General features: G+C 31.5%; 1 protein-coding gene across 2 annotated transcripts; it reads right to left on the bottom strand.

The window, feature by feature from the left end:
* Positions 1–1,329: 1,329 nt before the first annotated feature.
* Positions 1,330–22,437, bottom strand: LOC143085360 (uncharacterized). 2 transcript variants are annotated; one of them, XM_076261636.1, is made up of 4 exons: positions 22,251–22,437; positions 4,406–4,636; positions 2,863–3,093; positions 1,330–1,873 (listed from the first exon to the last, which is right to left on the bottom strand). In XM_076261636.1, the coding sequence occupies exons 1-4, from the start codon at positions 22,381–22,383 to the stop codon at positions 1,548–1,550; spliced, it is 921 nt and encodes a 306-aa protein (XP_076117751.1). In that variant the 5' UTR covers positions 22,384–22,437; the 3' UTR covers positions 1,330–1,547. The 2 variants fall into 2 exon arrangements, with proteins under 2 accessions (XP_076117751.1, XP_076117752.1); XM_076261637.1 differs by lacking the exon at positions 4,406–4,636 and having other exon boundaries at positions 22,251–22,435.
* Between the last annotated feature and the right edge of the window lie 130 nt (positions 22,438–22,567).

Below are 22,567 nucleotides of genomic sequence, written 5' to 3'. Positions count from 1 at the left end.
CGAGTCGGCAAAATTAAGAAAAAACAAATAATTATTTAGAAATATTTCATTTCAACGACACAAGTTATAACAATAACAACAATTAGTTTTGATAAAATCAGTAACAGACAACAGAATAATCACAATATTTTTTTTAACATCAATATATCTGGTAAAATAATAGTACACTGCAACCTGTACATTCCTAAATCTTAAATACATTTTTTTTTATTTTCTAACCCTTTTTTAAGTGTGTTGAATATCGTCGCTGGGCTTCGAAAATGTCGTATACGACTTTTTGGGCTAAAAATACTTTTTGAAACCAATGGTCTGGGCGGGAGGAAATCTTTGGTATTGTAAAATAGCATACAGTTAGACCAATCAAAACGTTGGAAATAAGACATATTACAAAATTGCCAATGTCAGTTGTTTGTATAGTTTGCTTCCAAAATGTTGTATGAAAACTTGAAAATCTTTTTATAATGACTTTGGAAATTAAATAATTGTACATTTCTTTATATCTGTGAAAATAATTTAAGTTATCGAATAATCCAGAAATGCCAAAGTTTTTATTTCACTGGTATTTATAAAAATGTTAAAGTTCACATACGACATTTTGGAAGCATGCTTTTTGTCAAAATTTTCAAAGCCTGTTTGCGAGATATTTTTTTCTTAAAAATTTTGTAATTTACAACATTTTGGAAGCCCAGTGACGATATTTGTATGTCTCTGCGTCTGTATATGTGTCGTACAGATAATAGTTTCTTGATTAAGTAGAAACAAATTGTTTCAATATATATGAGCATAGCTGTACATCAATGTGACATTTAATGTGTCATTCAGGAAAATAATAAATGTATTATATCAAAAGTACTTTAGTTCATGCTGATCTGAAAATATGACCTAAAATCTATCTGAACAAGTAGTATTTAAGTAATTAATTCCTTAGAGAAAAAAAATACGTTATATATCTCCCTTCAAATGCAGACTCTGGCCCTTGGTATAAAGAGTACAGCGGTCTATATCGATTGAAAACTGGACTGATAAAAATGATGAAAAAAAATACAATTAAAAGTGTGTATAACCAAGTTTGACGTCATCAATTGAGCACCATGCATAACATTTCTACAAAAAAATGATTAAATAGTAAATATTTGTGTTTGACTATACAAATACTTTGTAAAAATTTGATTATATAAATTCTAATATACATGTACATGTTCATTATCAAATCAAATTTAATTGATTTGATATTTTGACATTAATTTAAATATGAATGGCAAGAGGAAAATTACTGGACAATGGTCCACATTGTTTTTAGTTTGAATAATTGTCTTATCTGAACTAGAATTGAGCTTAAAAACAGACTAAAGTCTATTATTCTTCATTTTATGTCTCATACATTGCATAGTTCTGTTTTCATACAGGTAACATTAAATGCTGATAATCATCATAGCACTAGCGGATTTCAATGTTGCCACCAAACTAAATTCACTCAAATTTTGTCTTTTGTCTATGGAATGATGAACCCATTTCACCGAATAAATTCAATAAAACATTTAAAATAGTTATGTGGAATTCGACGTACTGTCGTCTTTTTCATAAGATTTGCAAAGATCTTCGCAGTCTTCTTTTGTCGCAAAATTGTTTCCGTTACCACGACAACCTCCGTATATAAAAAAATCACAATTTCTAGATTGTTTGTTGAAGAAGTATCTGGGGATTGATGCACGACACGGTCCAGGGCTTCTCGGTTCAATACAGTTTGGTTCGGGTTTCTCATTTACTCCATCTAACAGTTCACTTTCAGAATTGTTTTCATCGTTTTCGTCTTCTCTCTCCATCTTTTCTTCGTATTCTTTTTCTTCTTCGAACTCGACAAGAATCTGATCATCTAACAAATAAAAGTTAAACGAAATAGATCAAAAATATTGTTCATGAGATGAGGAAAAACTAAAGGCAAGGACTGTGTATTAAAGCAATAATGTTTAATTTTTATAAGAAATGTATCTTAATGGCGACAAGACATTTATTTGAAATTGTAAAATGTATTTCCGACATAGTCCTCCGTTCTGTGGGAATTGAACCCATGCTTTTGTACCTCCACTGTGTTCACAGCCATGAAATACTCGATCAACTAGATTTTAACTAAATATAGCTGACGTTAGTCGAGGTATACCTTGAATTGTAACACACTGCATATATGTTTCTATATATTCTATGAATCAAAAACTATCAGTATCTTTTTTCGGTTAATAAATGTCAAGGACAGTTTCTGAACACTAGATTTCAGTGCATGTCAAAAAAAGACGAAAAACGATGTTACTTATGTTTTATTAAAGATGCATTTAAGGAAGAATCTAGGTATTGAGTTTGACAATAATGCTGTACATACATACTATTTATTTTGTTTTCTATTAAGCAGGTACGTCATATGTCTGTGTTTAGTGAAATATAAACGAGTTATGTTAAAGTCTTTTAATTTTTCTATTAAATAAAGGCAACAGTAGTATACCGCTGTTCAAAACTCGTAAATCTATGGACAAAAAAACCTTAGTACTTTTGATATTTTTAAGTATGTTTGATGTTTGTAATAATATGAGCAACACAACGGGTGCCATATCTTCAACAGGATCTTTCTACCCTTCGTATTGATTAGTCTAGTTTTCTATGTAGTGTATTGTGTTCTATTATTTGTCTGTTTGTCTTTTTCTTTTATAGCCATGGTGTTGTCAGTTTATTTTTTGAGCTATGAATTTGACTGTCCCTCTGGTATCTTTCGGTTAGTTTTTGTATATAAGACTGATATGTGCATCTACTTCAAGATATGTACAACTGTCAAATCACCGCCTTACTACCAATACTTTATAATTTTTAACTCACCTGATTCTCGCTTAGCTCTTCCTTGGGATGACAAAGGTGGTGGTGAAGATACCTCGGGTACTAGATCCTCCATAGATTTAGCAGACTCTGGAACATTTTGTTTTGGAACCCGGACAGATTTACCAGGTATTTCATTCGAAGGCCGTATGCTACGACCTGGTTTAATCAATTGATTTTTTATTTCCTCGTAATCATTGTTCCTCTTGTTTGGTGGTGTAGGATCTATTTCTTCTGAAAATACATAAACAAATTCTTGTTATGAATACCATAATTACAATAAAAATTTCATGCATTATTTCTGTTTTACCCTAGTTCAATTTAGATACATTATATACCACTATGAAAACTCTTGAAAATGAAAACGTGAGAATGTAATCTTTATAAAGTTGTACTTCAGACAACCAATGTTCTTTTCAGTTGTAGATATTTATTTACTCAAAACTATATCAGAGTATAATTCATGATCATTTGATTAAAAAAATAACATAAAGTAAAACCAGTAGAATACAACATAAAGCCAATATGAGATAACTAGCTGTTCTCAAACATGCATGGAATGCTGTAAACTGACACACACACTAACAAAAATATCTTTACCAAATCGATATATTAAATGTGTTAAGGTAGATCAGAGGTATATATTTTTTTTTTCTTAACTATAATAAAAAGTATGGGTCACCGTGCTATTTTCCAAGCTATGAGTCGTTGAAAATTGTCGAAATTTGGTTATATTGTTCATGAAAAAACCTCTTTTGTGTGCATAAAAAAAAATTGTAGGACACATAATTTTGAAATAAATTGTGAGAAGATAGGTTTTATACTATGTTTTAAGAAAATAAAAAGACAAAATGGGGTTACCGAATTGGTTTTCTTGCTACAAGTAAACATAAAAAATTTCCCTATCAGTCCAGTATGATTTTTTTTAAATAAAAGAGTTATCTCCCCTTAAATGTCTTATAAAAAATATAACATAAACACACAACTTTGATATTTGTTTTAATATTTTGAATAATACAATAAATCACCAAGATTTGTTAATATGAATAAATTGTCTAACCATTAAATTTCAAATCTGTCTCCAAATTGGCAGATTTGGGCAAATTACTAGACCGATTTTGTACAGCGATTGTACAATCCAAGATGGTGGAATAACATGACTCTACCTTAAAGGTACAAATAAGTAACTGTAAAAGCTTTCAGATAAAAGGAACACATAAACTGCGCATAACCACTTCCTAAAAAAATAGTAACGCAAACTATTGCCATTTTGGCATTAATTAACATAAAGAGTAAAAATATTATATACAATCATTGGCATTTACATTTAAAGAAAAGAAAACTTAATATATTTCTTTTGCGCTTTATACATGCTCTATTTCATGCAGCCTGGAATACATTAACCATCACAATTCACATGCAAGCCCTATTAACAATATTCTGAATTAATTTACTTAAAATATAAACTTTGGTTGATCGCTATAATACATGTTTCCATCTTAATGAAATCATATAAGCCCCACACCAATAATCTGAATTGATTTACTTATGCACTTTGGTTGATCGCTATAAGACATGTCTCCAACTTGGTGAAACCATAACGCCATATGTTTAAAAGGATTTGGCACAGCCTGACATTGCATTGTGTCAGCACCAATCAAGTGATAACTGTGGTTACATGCTATATGAATTATAGATCCAGTGTCTACAGACACTGGGCCTACAATATATCCATGAACAGGCGGCGTTGGCCACTTACATTTAACGTAGGAGTCCTCTGAAAAAAAATATAACAGTATTTCTCTTATAATTATTAGTAAAGGAACTTGTTTGGTTTTAATAGACATTAGATCAAGTCTTGATATGAGTATCACAAATGGCTTTTTAATGTTTTTCTTCTCGTTCAAATCTTTTAGAGGTCATCAATGATGAATGATATATTATTTAAAAAACATATCAAGGTTTTATATTAACATTGCCCTGTCTCTCATTTTATCTAGCGTTTATGATTTTAAAGATTGAAATTTAAAAAAAAATGTACATTGTTATGACAAGTTGACAAAGAAAAATGTTCATGTCAGCAATTCATAGTCGTTTAGTTTAACAGTTCGAACTTCAGTCCGTTGATGTGAGACTGGGCACAAATACCAAATTTGAAGAAAGACGTGTCACATGACATTAGCGACTAACTCGTCATTACTAGGTATTATGTAGCACTTGAAATTCTTACAGCCTTCATCCTGATGCTCGTAAAAGATATAGCTTTAATTAACTCTTTATAAATTGAAGAAATGCGAAACTGCTACAATCATATATATGAGGTAACTTACTCAGAAAAAATATACGTTTAATCAAATTTGCATAAGCATAAAACTATCAGGGTAGCAATATCTAATATATTCTAGCCATAAATCATTTAAACAGCTCGTTAATGACCTGCTTTGCCTTTAAGAACAAATTAATAGCTCGAAAAAGGAGACTTTCATTTACATGAATGAACGTATCAAACAAAACCGCAGTTTATTTATTGCTTCATTTAAATTTGATTTTCTTTAACATGGTATTTATTTATCTATGATACAAAAGACTGTCTCACATCATAAATAACAGTCGTGTGTGTTCTGCTACCGTAAACGTTCAAAACAAAGTCATTTAAAAACAGTAAAAGTGTATCATTACCCATGTAAGAAATGTTTAACAAAAATTCTACCAATATCTTGTAGGATTATCGACATCCGACATGTATCTAAACAATCATACTTGTATGTAAATTACATTAATACGTTGGGCTATGTTCGATTTCCATTGTTTATATTCTTGCAATCGGTTTATGGAAGGCAATATTTTTTCTTCCATTCCATGCAGGACAAATATTTCGAATGTTAAATGTTTAAAAGTATTAATATATGTGGTATGATTGCAAATAAGACGAAAATACATAAATAAAAAAAAGTCATACTTTGTGAACACTTATATACATAACCAAGCAAACACAAATCGTTTAGTAAGCTATAAAAAGTCCAGCTATAACAAAATATATAATTATTTAAAGGAAAAAACTCAACGTCATAATTTAAACTATACAACACAGAATGAGCATAAAAATTTCCACAGAAACCGACTGGATTACAGGTTCCTGGCATGGACTTTACATATCTTCGATTGTCTTCAAACCTACTCCGTATGTGGTGAAATATCAACACAAATGAAAACCACCAAATTTCAGGTTCCAGGCTTGGACCTATAACACGTCTGAATGTCTTTAATCTTATTAAGGTTCGACTCATCAGATTGCTACTTACAGGGATAAATCCTACTTTGTAAAGGATCACTCTGATTCAAACTAAAAATTCTCTGAAACTGACATTATCAAGATGCTTGATTTCTTGATTGACAACATATTTGTTACGTTTGGAGGACGTGTTTTTCAACAGACTGTCGGCATTCCAATGGGAATGAATTGTGCCCCTCTTCTTGCCGACTTGTTTCTTTATTATTATGAGGCGCTATAACTTCATACAGGAACTTCTTAGGAACAAAGATAAGAAGTTAGCAATATCCTTTAACTCTACCTTCCGCTATATAGATCATGTTCTTTAACTAAATAATTTGGTGACTATGTCGAACGCATCTATCCCATTAAACTAGAGATAAAGGATACAACCGATACAGTTAAGTCGGCCTTATATCTTGACTTACATCGAGAAATTGACAATGAGTGTCGATTAAAAACAAAACATTACGACAAAAGAGATGATTTCAGCTTTCCAATTGTGAACTTTCCATTTCTAAGTAGCAACATTCCAGCAGCACATGCATACGGTGTATATATCTCCCAATTGATACGATATTCCCGTGCTTGTATTTCCTATCATGATGTTCTTAATAGAGGGTGGTTGCTCACAAGGAAGCTATTATATCAAGAGTTCCAAATGGTGAAGTTGAAATCATCTCTTCGTAAATTTTACGGACGCCATCACAAGTTGGTTGACTGTTATGGAATAACCGTTTCACAAATGATATCGGATATGTTCCTTACGTCGTAACTACAATCCCCTTCCCTTTCATGAATGTAACCTACCGAATTAGACTATTTACCGGATTGTTATCTCATAAGCAACACCACGGGTGCCACAATTGGAGCAGGATTTGCTTACTCTTCCGGAGCACCTGAGATCACCCCTAGTTTTTGGTGGGGTTCGTGTTCTTTATTCTTTAGTTTTATATGTTGTGTCATGTCATGTGTACTATTGCTTGTCTGTTTGTCCTTTTCATTTTTAGCCTTGGCGTTGTCAGTTTATTTTCGATTTATGAGTTTGACTGTCCATCTGGTATCTTTCGTCCCTCTTTTACACTCAACAAGTATCAAATAGACACAAAGTAGGTACTAATAAAAGCAAGTTTAAAACCCTCATTTCCGCTAACATATAAACCAGGATCTCTCAAGTGAGTTTGCCTTCTACGAATTAAGTATAAGGTCGTCATTAGCAGTTTGAGAAAAGCATGACCTTGTGCAATGACAAAATATATGCATATTTATTTCCATCATGTTTTGCTATAAAGTTATCCTCATAAAAATTAAAACCTAATGAATAATTGATGTCTATAAAAGAAAACGTTTGAAATAACATCTTCTTAGAAACCAATCTGTCAGTTGTCATGATAAATAGACTGGTTGATTCTTGTGGTAAAATTTCAGCTCTTTGGATCCGTTTACCAACCAATATCATTAGTAGAAGTAAGTCTAAAACATACCACACACACAATCATTAACTCTTTAATGACAGGTCCATAGATGTGATTGGTGATTCCGTGACGTTTATGAATTTTTCTAAAAACAAAGGATGTTTTTATCTCAGGAGTAGATTACCTTAGCCATATTTGGCACAAATTTTTGGAATTTTGGTTCCTCCATGCTCTTCAATTTTGTACTTATTTGGCTTCATAACTATTTTGATCTGAGCATCACTGATGAGTCTTATGCAGACGAAACGCGCGTCTGGCGTATTAAATTATAATCTTGGTACCTTTGATAACTAATTAATAATACCTTGTATAAAAAGTAAAATCACAAAAATACCGAACGCAGAGGAAAATTCAAAGATGGAAAGTCTCTAATCAAATATCGAAATCAAACGCCCAAACTCACCAAATAAATGGCTAATAACTGTCATATTCCTGACTTGTTTGTCACCAATAGGAAATAAAAAGTTTTCACCTTCCAGATAAAACTAATTAAATACTACAAATTTAATAGCTATGCTGACCCTTCAACCAACGAAATACTTAAAAACTTAGTTTCAGAATCTTCAAACTTTGTGAACGTGTCCTTACAACGGGGTTTTTCGATTTGTTTAATCATTTTTCCATATTTTAAATAATGTGTATATACAACCAATGTTCAATGTGTACTTTTTCACCACATTTTGGCGCTTATCATTTGGAATGAAAAGAAAATCTTTTGAAATAAAAAGAAAATAATCTTAATCAAATTATGTTTTTAAACAAAAGAAGAAAACAAAAGAAAGTGGGGCAAATGGCTTAAGAAAGCTGCATGTAAATAAATTACTATGACTGTTTTAAGCGCACACGGATTTTTTTTTTATAGATTTTATATTAGAGCTAGTATCTAATATATCTCCTTATCTGAGTGTGTTTTAGACATGACATTTTTTAGGCAAATGTCGTCATTATAAAGAACGCTTTATCTTTGTAATTTATTAATTCAAGAGACAAATGGAATGAATACGGAATCGTTTATTTAATGGAAAAGGTTGTTAATTAATCCATCAAATCGACATATCAGGTATTAGTTTTCAAAAATACTGTTATTGGTTCAATGTAGAACCAAGACATTAACCATGCATCAGATATACCATTATTTACAACACTTTCAGAAATATTTTGTTGATAGATTAATCAAATTTGAACAACTAAGGTAATTTACGGTATTTCTTGAAGGTAGAATGTGATAAAACGTTTTGCAAATACGCAGCGATGTCACTACTCAACCCGACTGGTGTATTGCCTAACGTTATCTCAACCATCTGGTAATGTGAGACCTACCTAGGTCATTGTCAAATTTACATTTCAATTTCTACCAATATAATCTGATAGCATTCCTTTCTAATATTAAGTATGAAGAAAAATATTATATTTTAGATACTGACTCAGTGAATATTAATATTATATACTTAATTTATTTCGTATATTTCACCAGAGTAATATTTTAACTTAGATAACACTTTTAATTTGAAGATTTGTCATTGAAAGCATTTATTATAATTTTTTAATGCATATGAGACCCCAAACAAAGCAGTATACAATCCATGTACGTAGCTGTTGTTTCATCAACATCGTGTATCACCACATATAAAGTGTATTTTTTTTATGGTCAACGAAATATCCCCAAAATCATTTCTGCTCTTTTTTATATGTATGCTTTGTTTTAAACATTAATTTCACGTGCTATGAGCAAACAGTTCGAACCCACTGCTTGAAATGCTTCCATAATATGATTCAATTGAAAGAATTTCTGAATATCATTTGAAAAGTATGATGCACATATTTGTCGATTGGTACTCAGAATTTATAAGGATTAGTTATACCATCGCTTCTTACTCCAAAAATATAATTGTATCCTCAATATTCAGACGATATATAGTGACGAGTTTAGGGTATTTTAGCTCGTAAATGTATATATTTAATTGTTTAATGAAAAATTTAGCAGGTGCATGACAAAACAAATAAAGCACTTGTCTTTTGATATATTTTCACAAATATTCATTCTACTGAACTGAAAACGTTTAAACAGTGTTTACATATCAGTTTAAAAATCACTCGTCTCTGACAGTTTCTTCTGACTTTTTAAACCTTTGTTTAGGACGTTAGTTCTACTGAATAATTGGTCCCGTCCTTTTGGTTCCTTGCACCCTCTCGCACTATCGTCTTCTTGAAATGTATACCCGAGGTCACGTGAAAATATCAATATGAAAAAATGTCAATTGCAATTATTAAAAAATAATTAACATTGTCCTAATTGAGATATATCGGCATTGTTCATTGACTCCAACACAATGTGCAATCATTTCCGCATTTATTAATGAATTTAAACAGATTTTTTATGTAGATACAACAAGTTTTTTTTTATCAATGAATGATCAATTCTATATAAATTGCGTAACTAATACATGTGTGTCACATTCGCGATGACTTTTCAGTGGTCAATGGAATACATTATTACTATAAAACAGTGTTTATAATACACAAAGACGGATCCAGCCATTTTAAAAAGGAGGTTCCCAACCCAGAACAAAAGGGGGGGGGGGGTTCCAACCACATGTCCCCATTCAAATGCATTGATACAGCATCGGAGAATAAAGTAATGTTATTGTTTTAGTAAATCTGTAATATTATTTTAAACTTAAAAATAATATTACACAGTAGGTTATATATAAACCAAAAAGACATTCTACAAAGTTTTATAATATGTAGAAATAACAGACCAATTAACCTTTCCTTGTCAATACACGAAGCGCCGAGTATCTGTGTGACCACCGTGCCATTACAAACGACGATATCATATAAATACCGCCCACATTTAATGAATAATAACTTACTATTGTACTACAAAATAATTATAATTCAGTGTATTAACTTTAAATGTTCTCAGTGTTGACAAACCCGTGTCTATCCTTTTCAATTAGCTTCAAAAAACTGTGATAATTAGAAAAGTTAGGAGGGGGATTCTTTCTACCCAAATAAAAACTAAATGTAGGTCTGCATTCAGTTTGCTATTAAGTTCCAATAGGTCTTTTAATGACGTTACACAAGAACCTATGCACTATAAATTATTGCAGCTTATTTGCACAAAAATAAAGTAATTTTAGTTGAATGTGAATTGGGATCATTTAATGACAATTCAATTTGAGTATCAAGTATTGTATCTTAATCTTGGCTAATTATTTTGGACTAATATGGAGGTGGTTTTATTTTATTCACTTGATGTGTAAACAAATTAAAATCGTTCTTTGTTGAATGATTGACAATAAATCCAATAAGGGATATCAAAAAATTTCAAATAAACATCTCCCAGATAGCTATGGACTTTAGCTATATGAGACGGTTCAAGATGGTATTTTAATGATTGATATGGAATTAACAACAAAAAAAACATAAAAATTTTAATTAAATCTAACATATTTTGTATTAGGATAATGAATTGAGAAAAAATAATCCAATAAACTTATTACCCCCATAACGTTAGTGCACATAGATAGAAAGATGATTACACATATTTTTTAATTCAATTTTATCCATAGTAATTAATAGACAAATTCATTAAAATTTAATTGCAAATTTTAAGGCGATCATACACAGAGCATGCATATTGATTTGTGGGTATCAAGTATGATGAGCAGTCGCTCGGTATTACATTTCGTTTAAAATCCAAGCTAATTTACACTGTGCAAAAAGTTTGGATGTACGGTAGAATACAAATAAATATTAGTTTACATACAACTAAGTTAAAAAGAGTATGAATATGTTATATTATAGTTCGTTTTTGTGTGTGTTACATTTTAATGTTGCGTTTCTGTTGTGTCGTAGTTCTCAACTTACATATGGCTTATATTTGATGTGTTTCCCTCAGTTTTAGTATTTTTCTCAATCGATTTATGAATTTCAAACAGCGGTATACTACTGTTGCCTTTATTTAGCTAAACAATACATTGCACAACAACATGTAAACTTCTTCGCCAGACGCGCGTTTTGTCTACAAAAACCTCATCCGTGTCACTTAAATCAATGGATAAAGTTAAAACATCAAATAAAGAACAAAGCTGAAGAGCAATTTCCAATATTTTTCATACACTTAACAATATCATGTGCATACAAATTTGATTGCATTCAATCCCATTAAATTTCAACATTCATTTTTGTTTTGCACTGGTTAACAAAGGGACCAAATGAGCGTTGGTCCGATTTTCAACGATAATCTTATGTTAAAAAAACACTGGGGTAATAAAACTACTTTGCTTTTCTTTTCACGTATAACGTTAAATGAAAAGAAAACATACACAAATTTCAATAAAGGAGACAAACAGGTCCTATGTTTCAAAACTACTATATTTATTGAAACCAAATAAAGCAGATATGTTCCATCTGTTATTACTTTGATTAAAAAATAAACATAGAAGAAGAAGAAGAAGAAGAAGATGCTTTATTTCCATAAAATGGGCTCACAAGGAGCATAATATAATATCATTGTAACATAATATTCTTTTACAAATATAAATTTATGCGGTATGATTGCTAATGAGACAACTATTCTTGAATTACCAAAACAGAAATGTGAATAATTACAGGTCAGCGAACGTTTTGAGAATTAGCAAAACCCATACCGAATAGAGAGTAATAAAAGACTTCGTCACGTCTACAGACTATTTCTGTTGAATTTTTCGACAGACTTTGGTTTTCTATCCCTGAATTAGATTACCTTAAATTAGCTGTATTTGACATAACGTTTCGTAATTTTGGTTCATCAATGTCCCTAAACCTCGTGCCACTATATTTAGATATATATTTGGCCTGCTTTACTCTGTTGATTCGAGCATCACTAAGGAGTCTTATTTACTAAGCGCGTTTGGCGTACATAATTGTAATCCTGGTATCTATGATGAGTTTATTCTATACAGACATGGGTTCCTCGGGGCATTGTTTATAAAGAGCTTCGTTAAATGCTGTGAATTTCTATAGATTTGTCATGAAGAATTAATTATCCATTTAAATGCAACCCAATAATACTCTAATACTTTTAATGTCAGTACACTGTTGCTTTTAAATGATTTAAGAGTCATTACATTATCCCAGCTATAGACAATTATCATTGTATTATGTCTGAAATAAATCAATTTCACCAAAAATAAACCAAGATGAGAACATTTAACGGTCTTATATCATATAGCGATTATGTTACATTGTGTAGGATTCAAATCTATGGCGGTTTCCAAATCTATGGCAGATTCCTAATCTTTGACAAATGTGACAGTTACAAACGTCAAACAAATCAAATCTATGGCAGATTTTTGTGTTCACAATCTCTATGGCAAATCTTTAACTTGCTTCACAATTCAATAACGCCATATTACATCGTCGCCGCTGCAAACGATGGCTACATATCCATAGATTTGAACATTATTTATGCAGATGACAGGTTATGGTTTCTTTAAATTGCTTGTAGGGATCTGACAGTTTATCCTCCTCTGATAGTCTATTATTCGTTTGTTCGGTTTTAAAAACTGTGAAGATATATACTTTTGTGTCCGTAAACATTCTTCATTTAAAGTTAAAATACTATGTCTATGTTTCTCCAAATCAGATTTAGGTCTGTTCTCATTATAATGTAAAATATGTCGAATCATTTCAGATTTGTGTCATTCTAACTTATCAAAGGAAAATCAAGCTACATCTTTGTAACAGTGAAATAAATGAATTTGCTGATATTAAGTTCAAATGATTGTTTGGTTGATAGTTTTAATCAACATGCTATAAAGATATAACTGTAGCAATTGAACGAGTAGGTACGGATTGATCTGTATTCGATAAATATGATTTAAGTTATGTAATTTAAATTTAAGGGTGTATAAATTTGAAAATGTGTTTTCAACCTATCAATATCAATTTATATAAAAATCCTTTTCTTTACATGTTTGTGGTTTGAATGTGTTCCGATATTGGAACTTTTCAGATCATAGTTTAAATTGTTGCGTATCAAAGAGCATCTGGCGTACCAATTTATAAGCCTGGTTTTTTAAATGCAGTGATGTATTTGGTTAGTTTTAATCTTCCCATATGTTTATAGAACTCCGTCTAATCATTCTTTAATTGTTATGAGAATTGTTCTTTTTCGAGTTACAATAAAACAGTTGAAAATGGACATAATAAAAAAAAAAAGATTTTTAGCAGGATAATATCTCCAAAATACTGTTTTCTCTTACATTTGAATGTATTACGCATTTGGTAGATACATTTCTCCCTCTTCTTTAAAATTTCTAGAACATAAATGTTTTTGGCTTGAGGTTTAATTTAAATATTTTGGTTTACATTTACAATTTAGACAGTGTAACAGTCTCAGTCGGTTCACACCCATACGTTACAATTGTGTTAAATTACTACATCATTTCTATTTAATGATCTCGTTTTTTTCATACTTGACTTTACAGCTGAGTTATGGCAAATTCAGTAAAAAATATTGTGTAGCATTTTGGGTCTTATAAAACTATATGATTTGCTCATGTCATGGTTACAGTCTCTAAGTGTTTAAGTATTAAAACTAAGAATAGGACGATGAAGACAGTTAAGTCAAAATAAATTACGTCCTGGGTATGTTGACGATGCAATACTGAAAAGAAAGAGTAATGTACAATGCAAACGGTAGTTATAAAAAAAGAAGGTTACCTTAACTTTTAAAAGTGTTCTGATGTAAACATATTTTTAAATACACAAAGACCTTTAAAACCAGAAGTGACAGTAAAAAATAGAGTCAAATTTATCAACCTGGTCTAAGGGGGTTCGAACCTATGTTCCTAATTCATTTCTGAAAACGACATGGAATTGATATTCATTGTAAACGTCATTTCAGTACAGAAGCTCTTAGTATAGAGCTGCAGACCTCCAACAGCAGTATTAACACAGAGTTAAAAATGGAAATAACATTTCATAAAGTTTGTAAGTTTGAAGATCTTTCCTGTATTTGCCTCGTCAATGTTGTAGAAGAAAATGTTAAAGAATTCATGAGAGGATTAAAAATTAGTTGTATTTTGATTACACTATTTTTTGTTGATTGATATACTAGTAATAATTTCAAATACCTACTTAGATATCATATCTCGAAAAATTACAAAGGTCACTTTAAATTGATAATTCATATTAGAAATTGTATAAAATAAGGTTCGTCTGTCTATATTTTCATATTTCATTCACTAGCTGTGTGAATAATTTAAACAGATAATTCATATAAAAACGATCTATACTGTGTAAACTGGGACAATATATATTTCGCTGATAAACCGTTCAATAGTTGTCTGTTATATGATATATGTGTCATTGGTGAATATAGATATACTCCATTTGCCGTTGCAAAAGTCCTGTCCTTTATTTTACATTACCGAATGCAATTTATCACCAGATTTTACCATTTCACAAGCTGGCGGGTGTCAATAATGAAGCAGACGTTTACACTTTCAGAGCACCACATTTCACGAATATTAAGCTTATGTGTGTGTCCCTCAATCATTAGCCTAGTGTGGTATGTATTGTGAACTTATATTATTTTCGATTCTTCATCTGCAATATCCTTCTTCGTCTTATCGTCATCAATGATATGTAGCCACCTTAATAATATGCAGATGAATTTGCAAAACCGATCAAATGGGTAAATATTGACTATACAAACAAGTTTACTTTGATTTTGCCATTTGACTACGGAATTTCCGTTTAGAATATTCCTCTGAGTTTGGTTTTTTTTGGTATTTTACTCTTTGATGGTAACAAAAAGCCTCCAAAGAGCTGAAACCTCCCGAAAAAAGTAGTATTCCATCTATGTCTATTCCTTTTTTTGAATTCTTCGACGAAAAGAGCATGTGACGTCAGTTTGCAAAGAATTTTTCTCAAAGAGGGACGAAAAATACCAAAGGGACAGTCAAACTCATAAATCTAAAACAAACTGACAACGCCATGGCTAAAAACGAAAAAGACAAACAAACAACAGCACACACGACACAACATAGAAAACTAAAGAATAAACAACACGAACCCCACCAAAAAACTAGGGGTGATCTCAGGTGCTCCGGAAGGGTAAGCAGATCCTGCTCCAAATGCGGCACCCGTCGTGTTGCTTATGTGATAACAAATCCGGTAAATAGTCTAATTCGGTAGGTCACATTCATGAAAGTGAAGGGGATTGTAGTTACGACGTAAGGAACATATCCGATATCATTTTTGAAACGGTTATTCCATAACGGTCAACCAACTGTGATGGCGTCCGTAAAATTTACGAAGGGATGATTTCAAGTTCACCAATTGGAACTCTTCGTTTAATAACTTCCTTGTGAGCAGCAACCCTCTATCAAGAAAATCATGATAGGAAATACAAGCACGGGAATATCGTATCAATTGGGATATATATACCCCGTATGCAGGTGCTGCTGGAATGTTGCTACTTAGAAATGGAAAGTTCACAATTGGAAAGCTGAAATCATCTCTTTTGTCGTAAAGTTTTGTTTTCAACCGACCCTCATTGTCAATTTCTAGATGTAAGTCAAGATATGAGGCAGACTTGTCTGTATCTGTAGTATCCTTTATCTCTAGCTCGATTGGATAGATGCGTTCCACATAGTCACCAAATTTTGAATTATTTAGTGAAAGAACATCATCTATATAGCGAACAGTAGAGTTAAAGGATATTGCTAACTTCTTATCTTTCTTCCTAAGAAGTTCCTGCATGAAGTCAGCCTCATAATAATAAAGAAACAAGTCGGTAAGTAGAGGGGCACAGTTTGTTCCCATTGGAATGCCGACAGTCTGTTGAAAAACACGTCCTCCGAATGTAACAAATATGTTGTCAATCAAGAAATCAAGCATCTTGATGATATCAGTTTCAGAGAATTTTTTGTTCGAATCAGAGTAATCCTTTACAAAGTAGGATTTATCCCTCCCTAAGACAAGATACTTGTATCTACGTTGGCCATTCTTTTTTACGAAGCAAAGCAATACCAACTCTTTCAATTTGTCTTTTAGTTTAGAATGAGGAATACTAGTGTACAGAGTAGAAAAGTCAAATGTTTTAATACTGTTACAAGATGACAGAGAGTTAGATTGTATGTACTCTAAAAGATCTTTGGAATTTTTAAGTATCCACATCTGATTCACGCCCCCTCTAGAATAAGCATTTTCACAATAACTTTGAAGCCCGTCTTTGATTGCTGATAAGATAGATGTTAATAATTTAGAAAGAGGTTTCGTGGAGCACTTGGAAGACCCAGCAATATACCGTTGTTTGTAAGGACACTTAATATGTAGTTTAGGTATCCAATACAGTGATGGCAGATCCAGTTCTTCATCTTTGGTTGAAATTCCAAAGGAACACAGAACAGACCTATGATTATCAAGGATTTCCTCTTTGGTAAGTGTCGTGAGGGTATATGTTGAGTTTCCAAGTGAATTGTCAATACCTAATTCGTTTATCAAGCAGTTTATGTAATGAGTTTTACATACAAAAACGATGTTGTTTGGGGCTTTATCTGCGGGGACAACAACATATTTGTCATAGGTAGGATAGGTGTTTTGCAACATTTGGGTCTTTAAAGATTGACGTAGCATGGGCATTGATAGACCCATTCAGTTTCTTAATTCTGATTTGTATCAAACCTGTGCTAAGGACCGTTTTAAACTTGAAGTGAGGGTAGAGTTTTTACTATGTGTTGAAACTCTCATTGTTATCTTGAGATGAAGATAAGCAATAACAACGCAGATTTTTGTTTTTTTTCTGTTTTTGCTGAGCGTTTACTCATTCTGTGTAATGGTAAGATTCCCCATATCCAATATTCTGTTCTATTATGTAAGTTCGATCTTGTTCCTCGTCAGTTTGTCAGCAGGTCGTAAAACAAATGAGATTATGTTTGATAAGTTATCTCTGTTTTGATTGAAATCTCCTACCGTGGCAAAATAAAAGTTCGATTTTCATTTTTGCTTTGTCATTATCAACAAATATGTAATTCGAAATGTCTCAAATACTGTTTAAATTTATATTTGATTTCCTCTCCTAATTCAATTTAAAATGTAATATCTATTTACATGTATAAAAATTGGAGCGAACCACGGTATTATACCGTTGTAAATATCTAGTCCTTTAAGTTATTCGTGACTTTGTCTTTCATGCTAAGATTAAAGGAAACATTAAACAAAACATAGTGTGAGTAAACAAAATATTCAATACCACATGTAAACAGAAGTTAAGTGAATATTTTGCACCTTTTGCTTGTACAAAAATTATTAAAGTTCCTCTTTTACACCAGTATTTTACAGTAACAGACACATACTCGTACTTAGTTAACGGTTTCTGCTGAGAACTCGGCCTCGCTCCGTCAATAGATAAATACAAATCTTCAATGGTGACAGTCTGCAATGTATACCGTGTAAATTTTGATCACCTTTAAATGTTATAAACTGTTATTCGATACATCATTACCTTTTTTCGCAAAATCATACTTGTTTAGCTTAAGGTGGGAACAACTGAAAGGTTATATATATCATTCAAAGGCTCACAAGTCCGAGGATCTATCGATCCCTGCGATGTTTAACCCATAAATATAAGAGAAATTCGTACCGCCAACAGGTTAACACTTATTGTGGTTCACTGAGGGCGAACCCTTTGTTAATTGATAAGTACAAAAAGATTCATCTTTCCTATTGAATAAAGGATGTCATAATTAAAGGCATGTTTTTGATAGCAGATAGCATATCGACGACAGGTACCTACCAGATGGTGATTCCTATCGTTCCGCACAAGGTGTTCACTTCATCTGATATCAATGGGAAAGGACAAGGACAACTTCGAGTCTGGTACATATAGAAAAAATTGTGTGGTATACAGAAAAAAATATTTGACCGTATTTTATCGTCTAAAGACATATGTCAATTTTACAAAACGGGTGTGATTTTTTTAGTACTTGTTATTGGCATCTCTAAAAACGGTCGAAGTCACAGAAAACAGAAACTAGCAAAATTCCGCTATTTTACAACAGAATGGACCAGTTTGTGTACCAAGGGTTTTTCGCCATATTTGAAAAAAATGTGATTCGTGGTCTTGTCTTGATAAAATTTAAATAAAACGGCATTCAAGTTGAATATTTCATGCAAAATAAATGGAATATTGAAACTTAGGGATATTCCATGTCTTAATGTCAGTGTATCGTCATGGAAGAAAAGAGTGATATAAAAAATTATCACTAAGATTCAAGCAATTTTACGTTTCAACATCGTAAGAAAAACTTGAAGAGATAACCGATTCTTATCACACCTTGCCATTTCACTAGATTGTAACAATAATTATGAAATGGTCTCAAATGCTGCGTTTCCAGGAGTTCCTATATCATACATGGATAAAGTATACATGTATACTATAAAACAATAAGTAGCTTACTATTACAAAAATGTATGAGGGCAACCGATCAACGAGGTAAAATAATAAAAAGGGATTAGGACAGGCGTGTACGCAGCATTTGCTGCTTCAACATTTAAATATTTTCATTTATATTAAAATCTATCTTAACTCGAAATTGACCCTTTCTATGACTTGTGTAAACTTTAACAGTTCATTAATAACAATCCTTTTTACTGAGCAATTTCGCTAAAACAAGTTATATTAATATATTAATACACCCGATTTCCACATCTGCGAAAACTATTTCAAATGACAAGTTTCATAATTGTGTTAATTTTAAATTGATAATATAGATGTAAACAAAGATTTGTGACCATATGTTGACTTTACATGTAGCTTATCTCGGATTCGATATCTGTACTTGTAAGAGACATTACGATTGTGATTGAGCTAGTTCATCATGTACGCACACATACACATATACTCCAGTTTTGCTTAGGTTTACATAATTACACAATTTTGGAGAAGTTCTGTGTTTATTTCTGTTTTATGTGTCTTTCATTAAAGCTAAATCGTTAGGTGGACTGAAATGAGAATGGCTTTCTTCGTTAAATTGATAACCTCACGTTGTATGTTATGTAATGAAACGCATTTAAGAAAAATACGAGTTGATCCAATTAGCGTTAAAATCTTTATAAATATGCTTCTTTGTATACAATTTTTTGAAATTGTGTTCTTTATGGGTTTTAATATTATAATGCACTATATTACATGTGACCCTCCTTTGTCCATAACGCATTACACCCAAAACCACCACAAGTAGATCGCTTGTGTGGCATATTATGAAAAGAAAACCTCGTAAACAATTATTTTTCATACTTCAAAGATAGATGCTTCAAATTGAATATTGTTTGTGGCAAGGATTTGAAATTTAATTACATTCATGTTTATTTATAATGCAATTTGTATATTTACTTCATTCTTCATTACGGTTTAAAAAGTCTGTTGTTTTTTTTTCTCTACATTTTGTCACTATAGTTGTTTATAATAACAAGATGACTTAATCATAATAGGAGTGGAGGAGGGAAGTTTCATTATATATATCTGACTTATTTTCAACTTATTTCAACTTGTTAAGTGCAAAATTGCTTAACATTTACGAATCAACCGGAAAGCATTTCTTATGCATGCACGACTGTTGAAAATATCTGACATCAAGAGGTGGGCCAATCTGAAAGTACTTAAATTTGGTGTGGCCTTTTCTATTCGTGTACATGTTAATACTTTTGTAATTTTCCTATCATATCCTATGAAGTTGAAATTTGGTCACAATTTTTGTTAGCTTTTGCTTTGTTAATCACCTTGGGTTCGTAGAATTCACATTTGCTAATGAAATACTTTATCTTGCTTTGTTAATCCCCTTTGGTCCGTAGAATTCACATTGGCTAATGAAATACTTTGTATCTGCTATCCAAATGTTTTAAGTGCAAATTACGTTCTATCTGAAATAACATGTGATTTTTGTCCAAATATTACCATTAAGCTAAATTTTCTTGTAAATTTGTAAAATTTTAAGTGACAAAGCAAATTAAGAATTTAAAGCGGCATGATTAGTCACCAACTGATTATGTATCTAAAAAAAAGACTAAACTAAGCAAAGTGAATTCATTGACAATATCTGATGTATAATCTATGAAGTGTTATCTTACAACGATTTCAGTTTCATCGGCTACCGACACAAAATGGTACAGTTTGTTTTGTTATGGTTATGATATGCTCTTTTGGTGCCCAGCAGCACTTGTTACAGTAAATCGTCGACCACTTTTAAATTAATTTAATCCAAACATTCACAGTCAATTGAAACGATGGGAAAACATCAGACTCTTTTAATAGTTTTTTTTTTTTTGTAGCGAAAAGAAGGTTATGCAAATACACTCATCATAGATACTAGGCTTGACATTTTGTATGCCAGACTCACGTTTCGTCTACAAAAGGCTAATCAGTGATACTCAAATAAGAAAATATAAAAATGTAAAAAAAACGTTAAAAAGGTAAAGAAATTTAGAATGAATTTGTCAATTTCTGCCAAAAGTAATGTATCTATGGATTAGGAAATCATTATATAGTATTAATACTATACTGAAATTAAGATAGCATGTATATATATACGTTAAGTGCTGGCGGAAATTTATGTAACATGTCAATGGTTTGAAATTTATTTTATTAATCCCATATATTTTTTACCATGCTAACCACCTTGATTTTTTTCTTTACTATTTTTGGAGGGGTCAATTTATGTGGTGTTGGTCTAACACTGACCTAAGGACAAGGTTCACTTATGGCACAAAATGGACTAAAATATCATCTTTATCATAAAACAACAAAAAGGTCCCAATTTGGTTCCTATATATAGGTCTAATTCAAAAGCCTTAATGCTAAACAAATCAATTATTTTCATGAAAGTACATGATATTCTCCAAAGTAAGCCCATTTTGGACATTCTTGATTTTGTGCAATTTTCAGACATAAAAGCTTTAGAAAAACCTTGGCCTCCACCTACGAGCCAAAATGTTTTGTGACCTTCGTGAACCTTCTCCTTTCTTGGTGTATAAAATCTTGGACGTCCGGGACATCGACAACTGACATTTTACATAACTGATTAAACTATCAAACTAAGAAATAGGTCGGTGTCGAAATGAAATGGGTCCTTGTAGAAACCGAGTTTATTTGGTAACTCAGTTCCAATATTGAATTTCTTTTTTCTCTTCAACTTCCAAATGAATACTTCGTCTTTTTCAACATAGATATATTGCTTGATTGGTGATTGCTTTACGCCGTATCAGCGCAAAAAAACAAACTATATCATATATATACATCACATGTATAGACATAATACGTCGAGTATATTCATTTCTTTTGTGACAGAATTCCATCATTTCCAATTGGCATATCAGATTCATATAATCTTGCTTTTCTTATTTTTTTAACAATTAAATTATATGGAAAAAATTGTATTGCATTATTTTTGTTAATTAAACAGATATATATTAAAGACATATATCCAATTGAAATAAAAACTGTCAAGATGTTAATGAAAGATAAATGTTTGAAAAATTTTACAATACAAAGTCCGCTGCTGTATTAATAAACAGAATAAGATATCGAGATATTATAACTAAGTGTGAAATACGCCTCTTACAAAAATTACTATTAGTTAAAGAAAACTTACCCAAGAATCCTTCTTCTAAGTCTCCCCTCCTAATTTTATTTTTAATTGATTCATCCGTAGGTCCTAAATAATTTTCTGCATATACATTGCATAAAGTAAATACTGACAAAATTAAAACAAAGTAAAGCCCCATCTCTGCACACCACTGTTCAAGAGATCATTTCTTATCAAGTCACATGATTAAATACTAATAAAATAAACCATTCCGCTAGGTGTCGACAACATTGCTGGGATTTCCCTTAGAACAAAAATAGTTTTCATTCAAATAACCGTCTTCTTAAATTAAAGCGTTTATTCAATGCTATTAAACAGAAATA

Source organism: Mytilus galloprovincialis, chromosome 8, assembly GCF_965363235.1.
Source record: "Mytilus galloprovincialis chromosome 8, xbMytGall1.hap1.1, whole genome shotgun sequence".
Classification (NCBI taxonomy): Eukaryota; Metazoa; Mollusca; class Bivalvia; order Mytilida; family Mytilidae; genus Mytilus; species Mytilus galloprovincialis.
The sequence above is the reverse complement of the archived record's forward strand: the minus strand, read 5'-3'. Positions and strand labels throughout refer to the sequence as shown.

Bases quoted from the DNA above. Each gene is read 5' to 3' on its own strand.
- LOC143085360 (XM_076261636.1), bottom strand. From the start codon at position 22,383: ATGGGGCTTTACTTTGTTTTAATTTTGTCAGTATTTACTTTATGCAAT. The intron at 4,637-22,250 runs GTAAGTTTTCTT...ATTTTTTTTCAG, and splicing joins CTTAGAAGAAGGATTCTTGG to AGGACTCCTACGTTAAATGT. The intron at 3,094-4,405 runs GTAAATCAATTC...ATGTATTTTCAG, and splicing joins CGATCAACCAAAGTGCATAA to AAGAAATAGATCCTACACCA.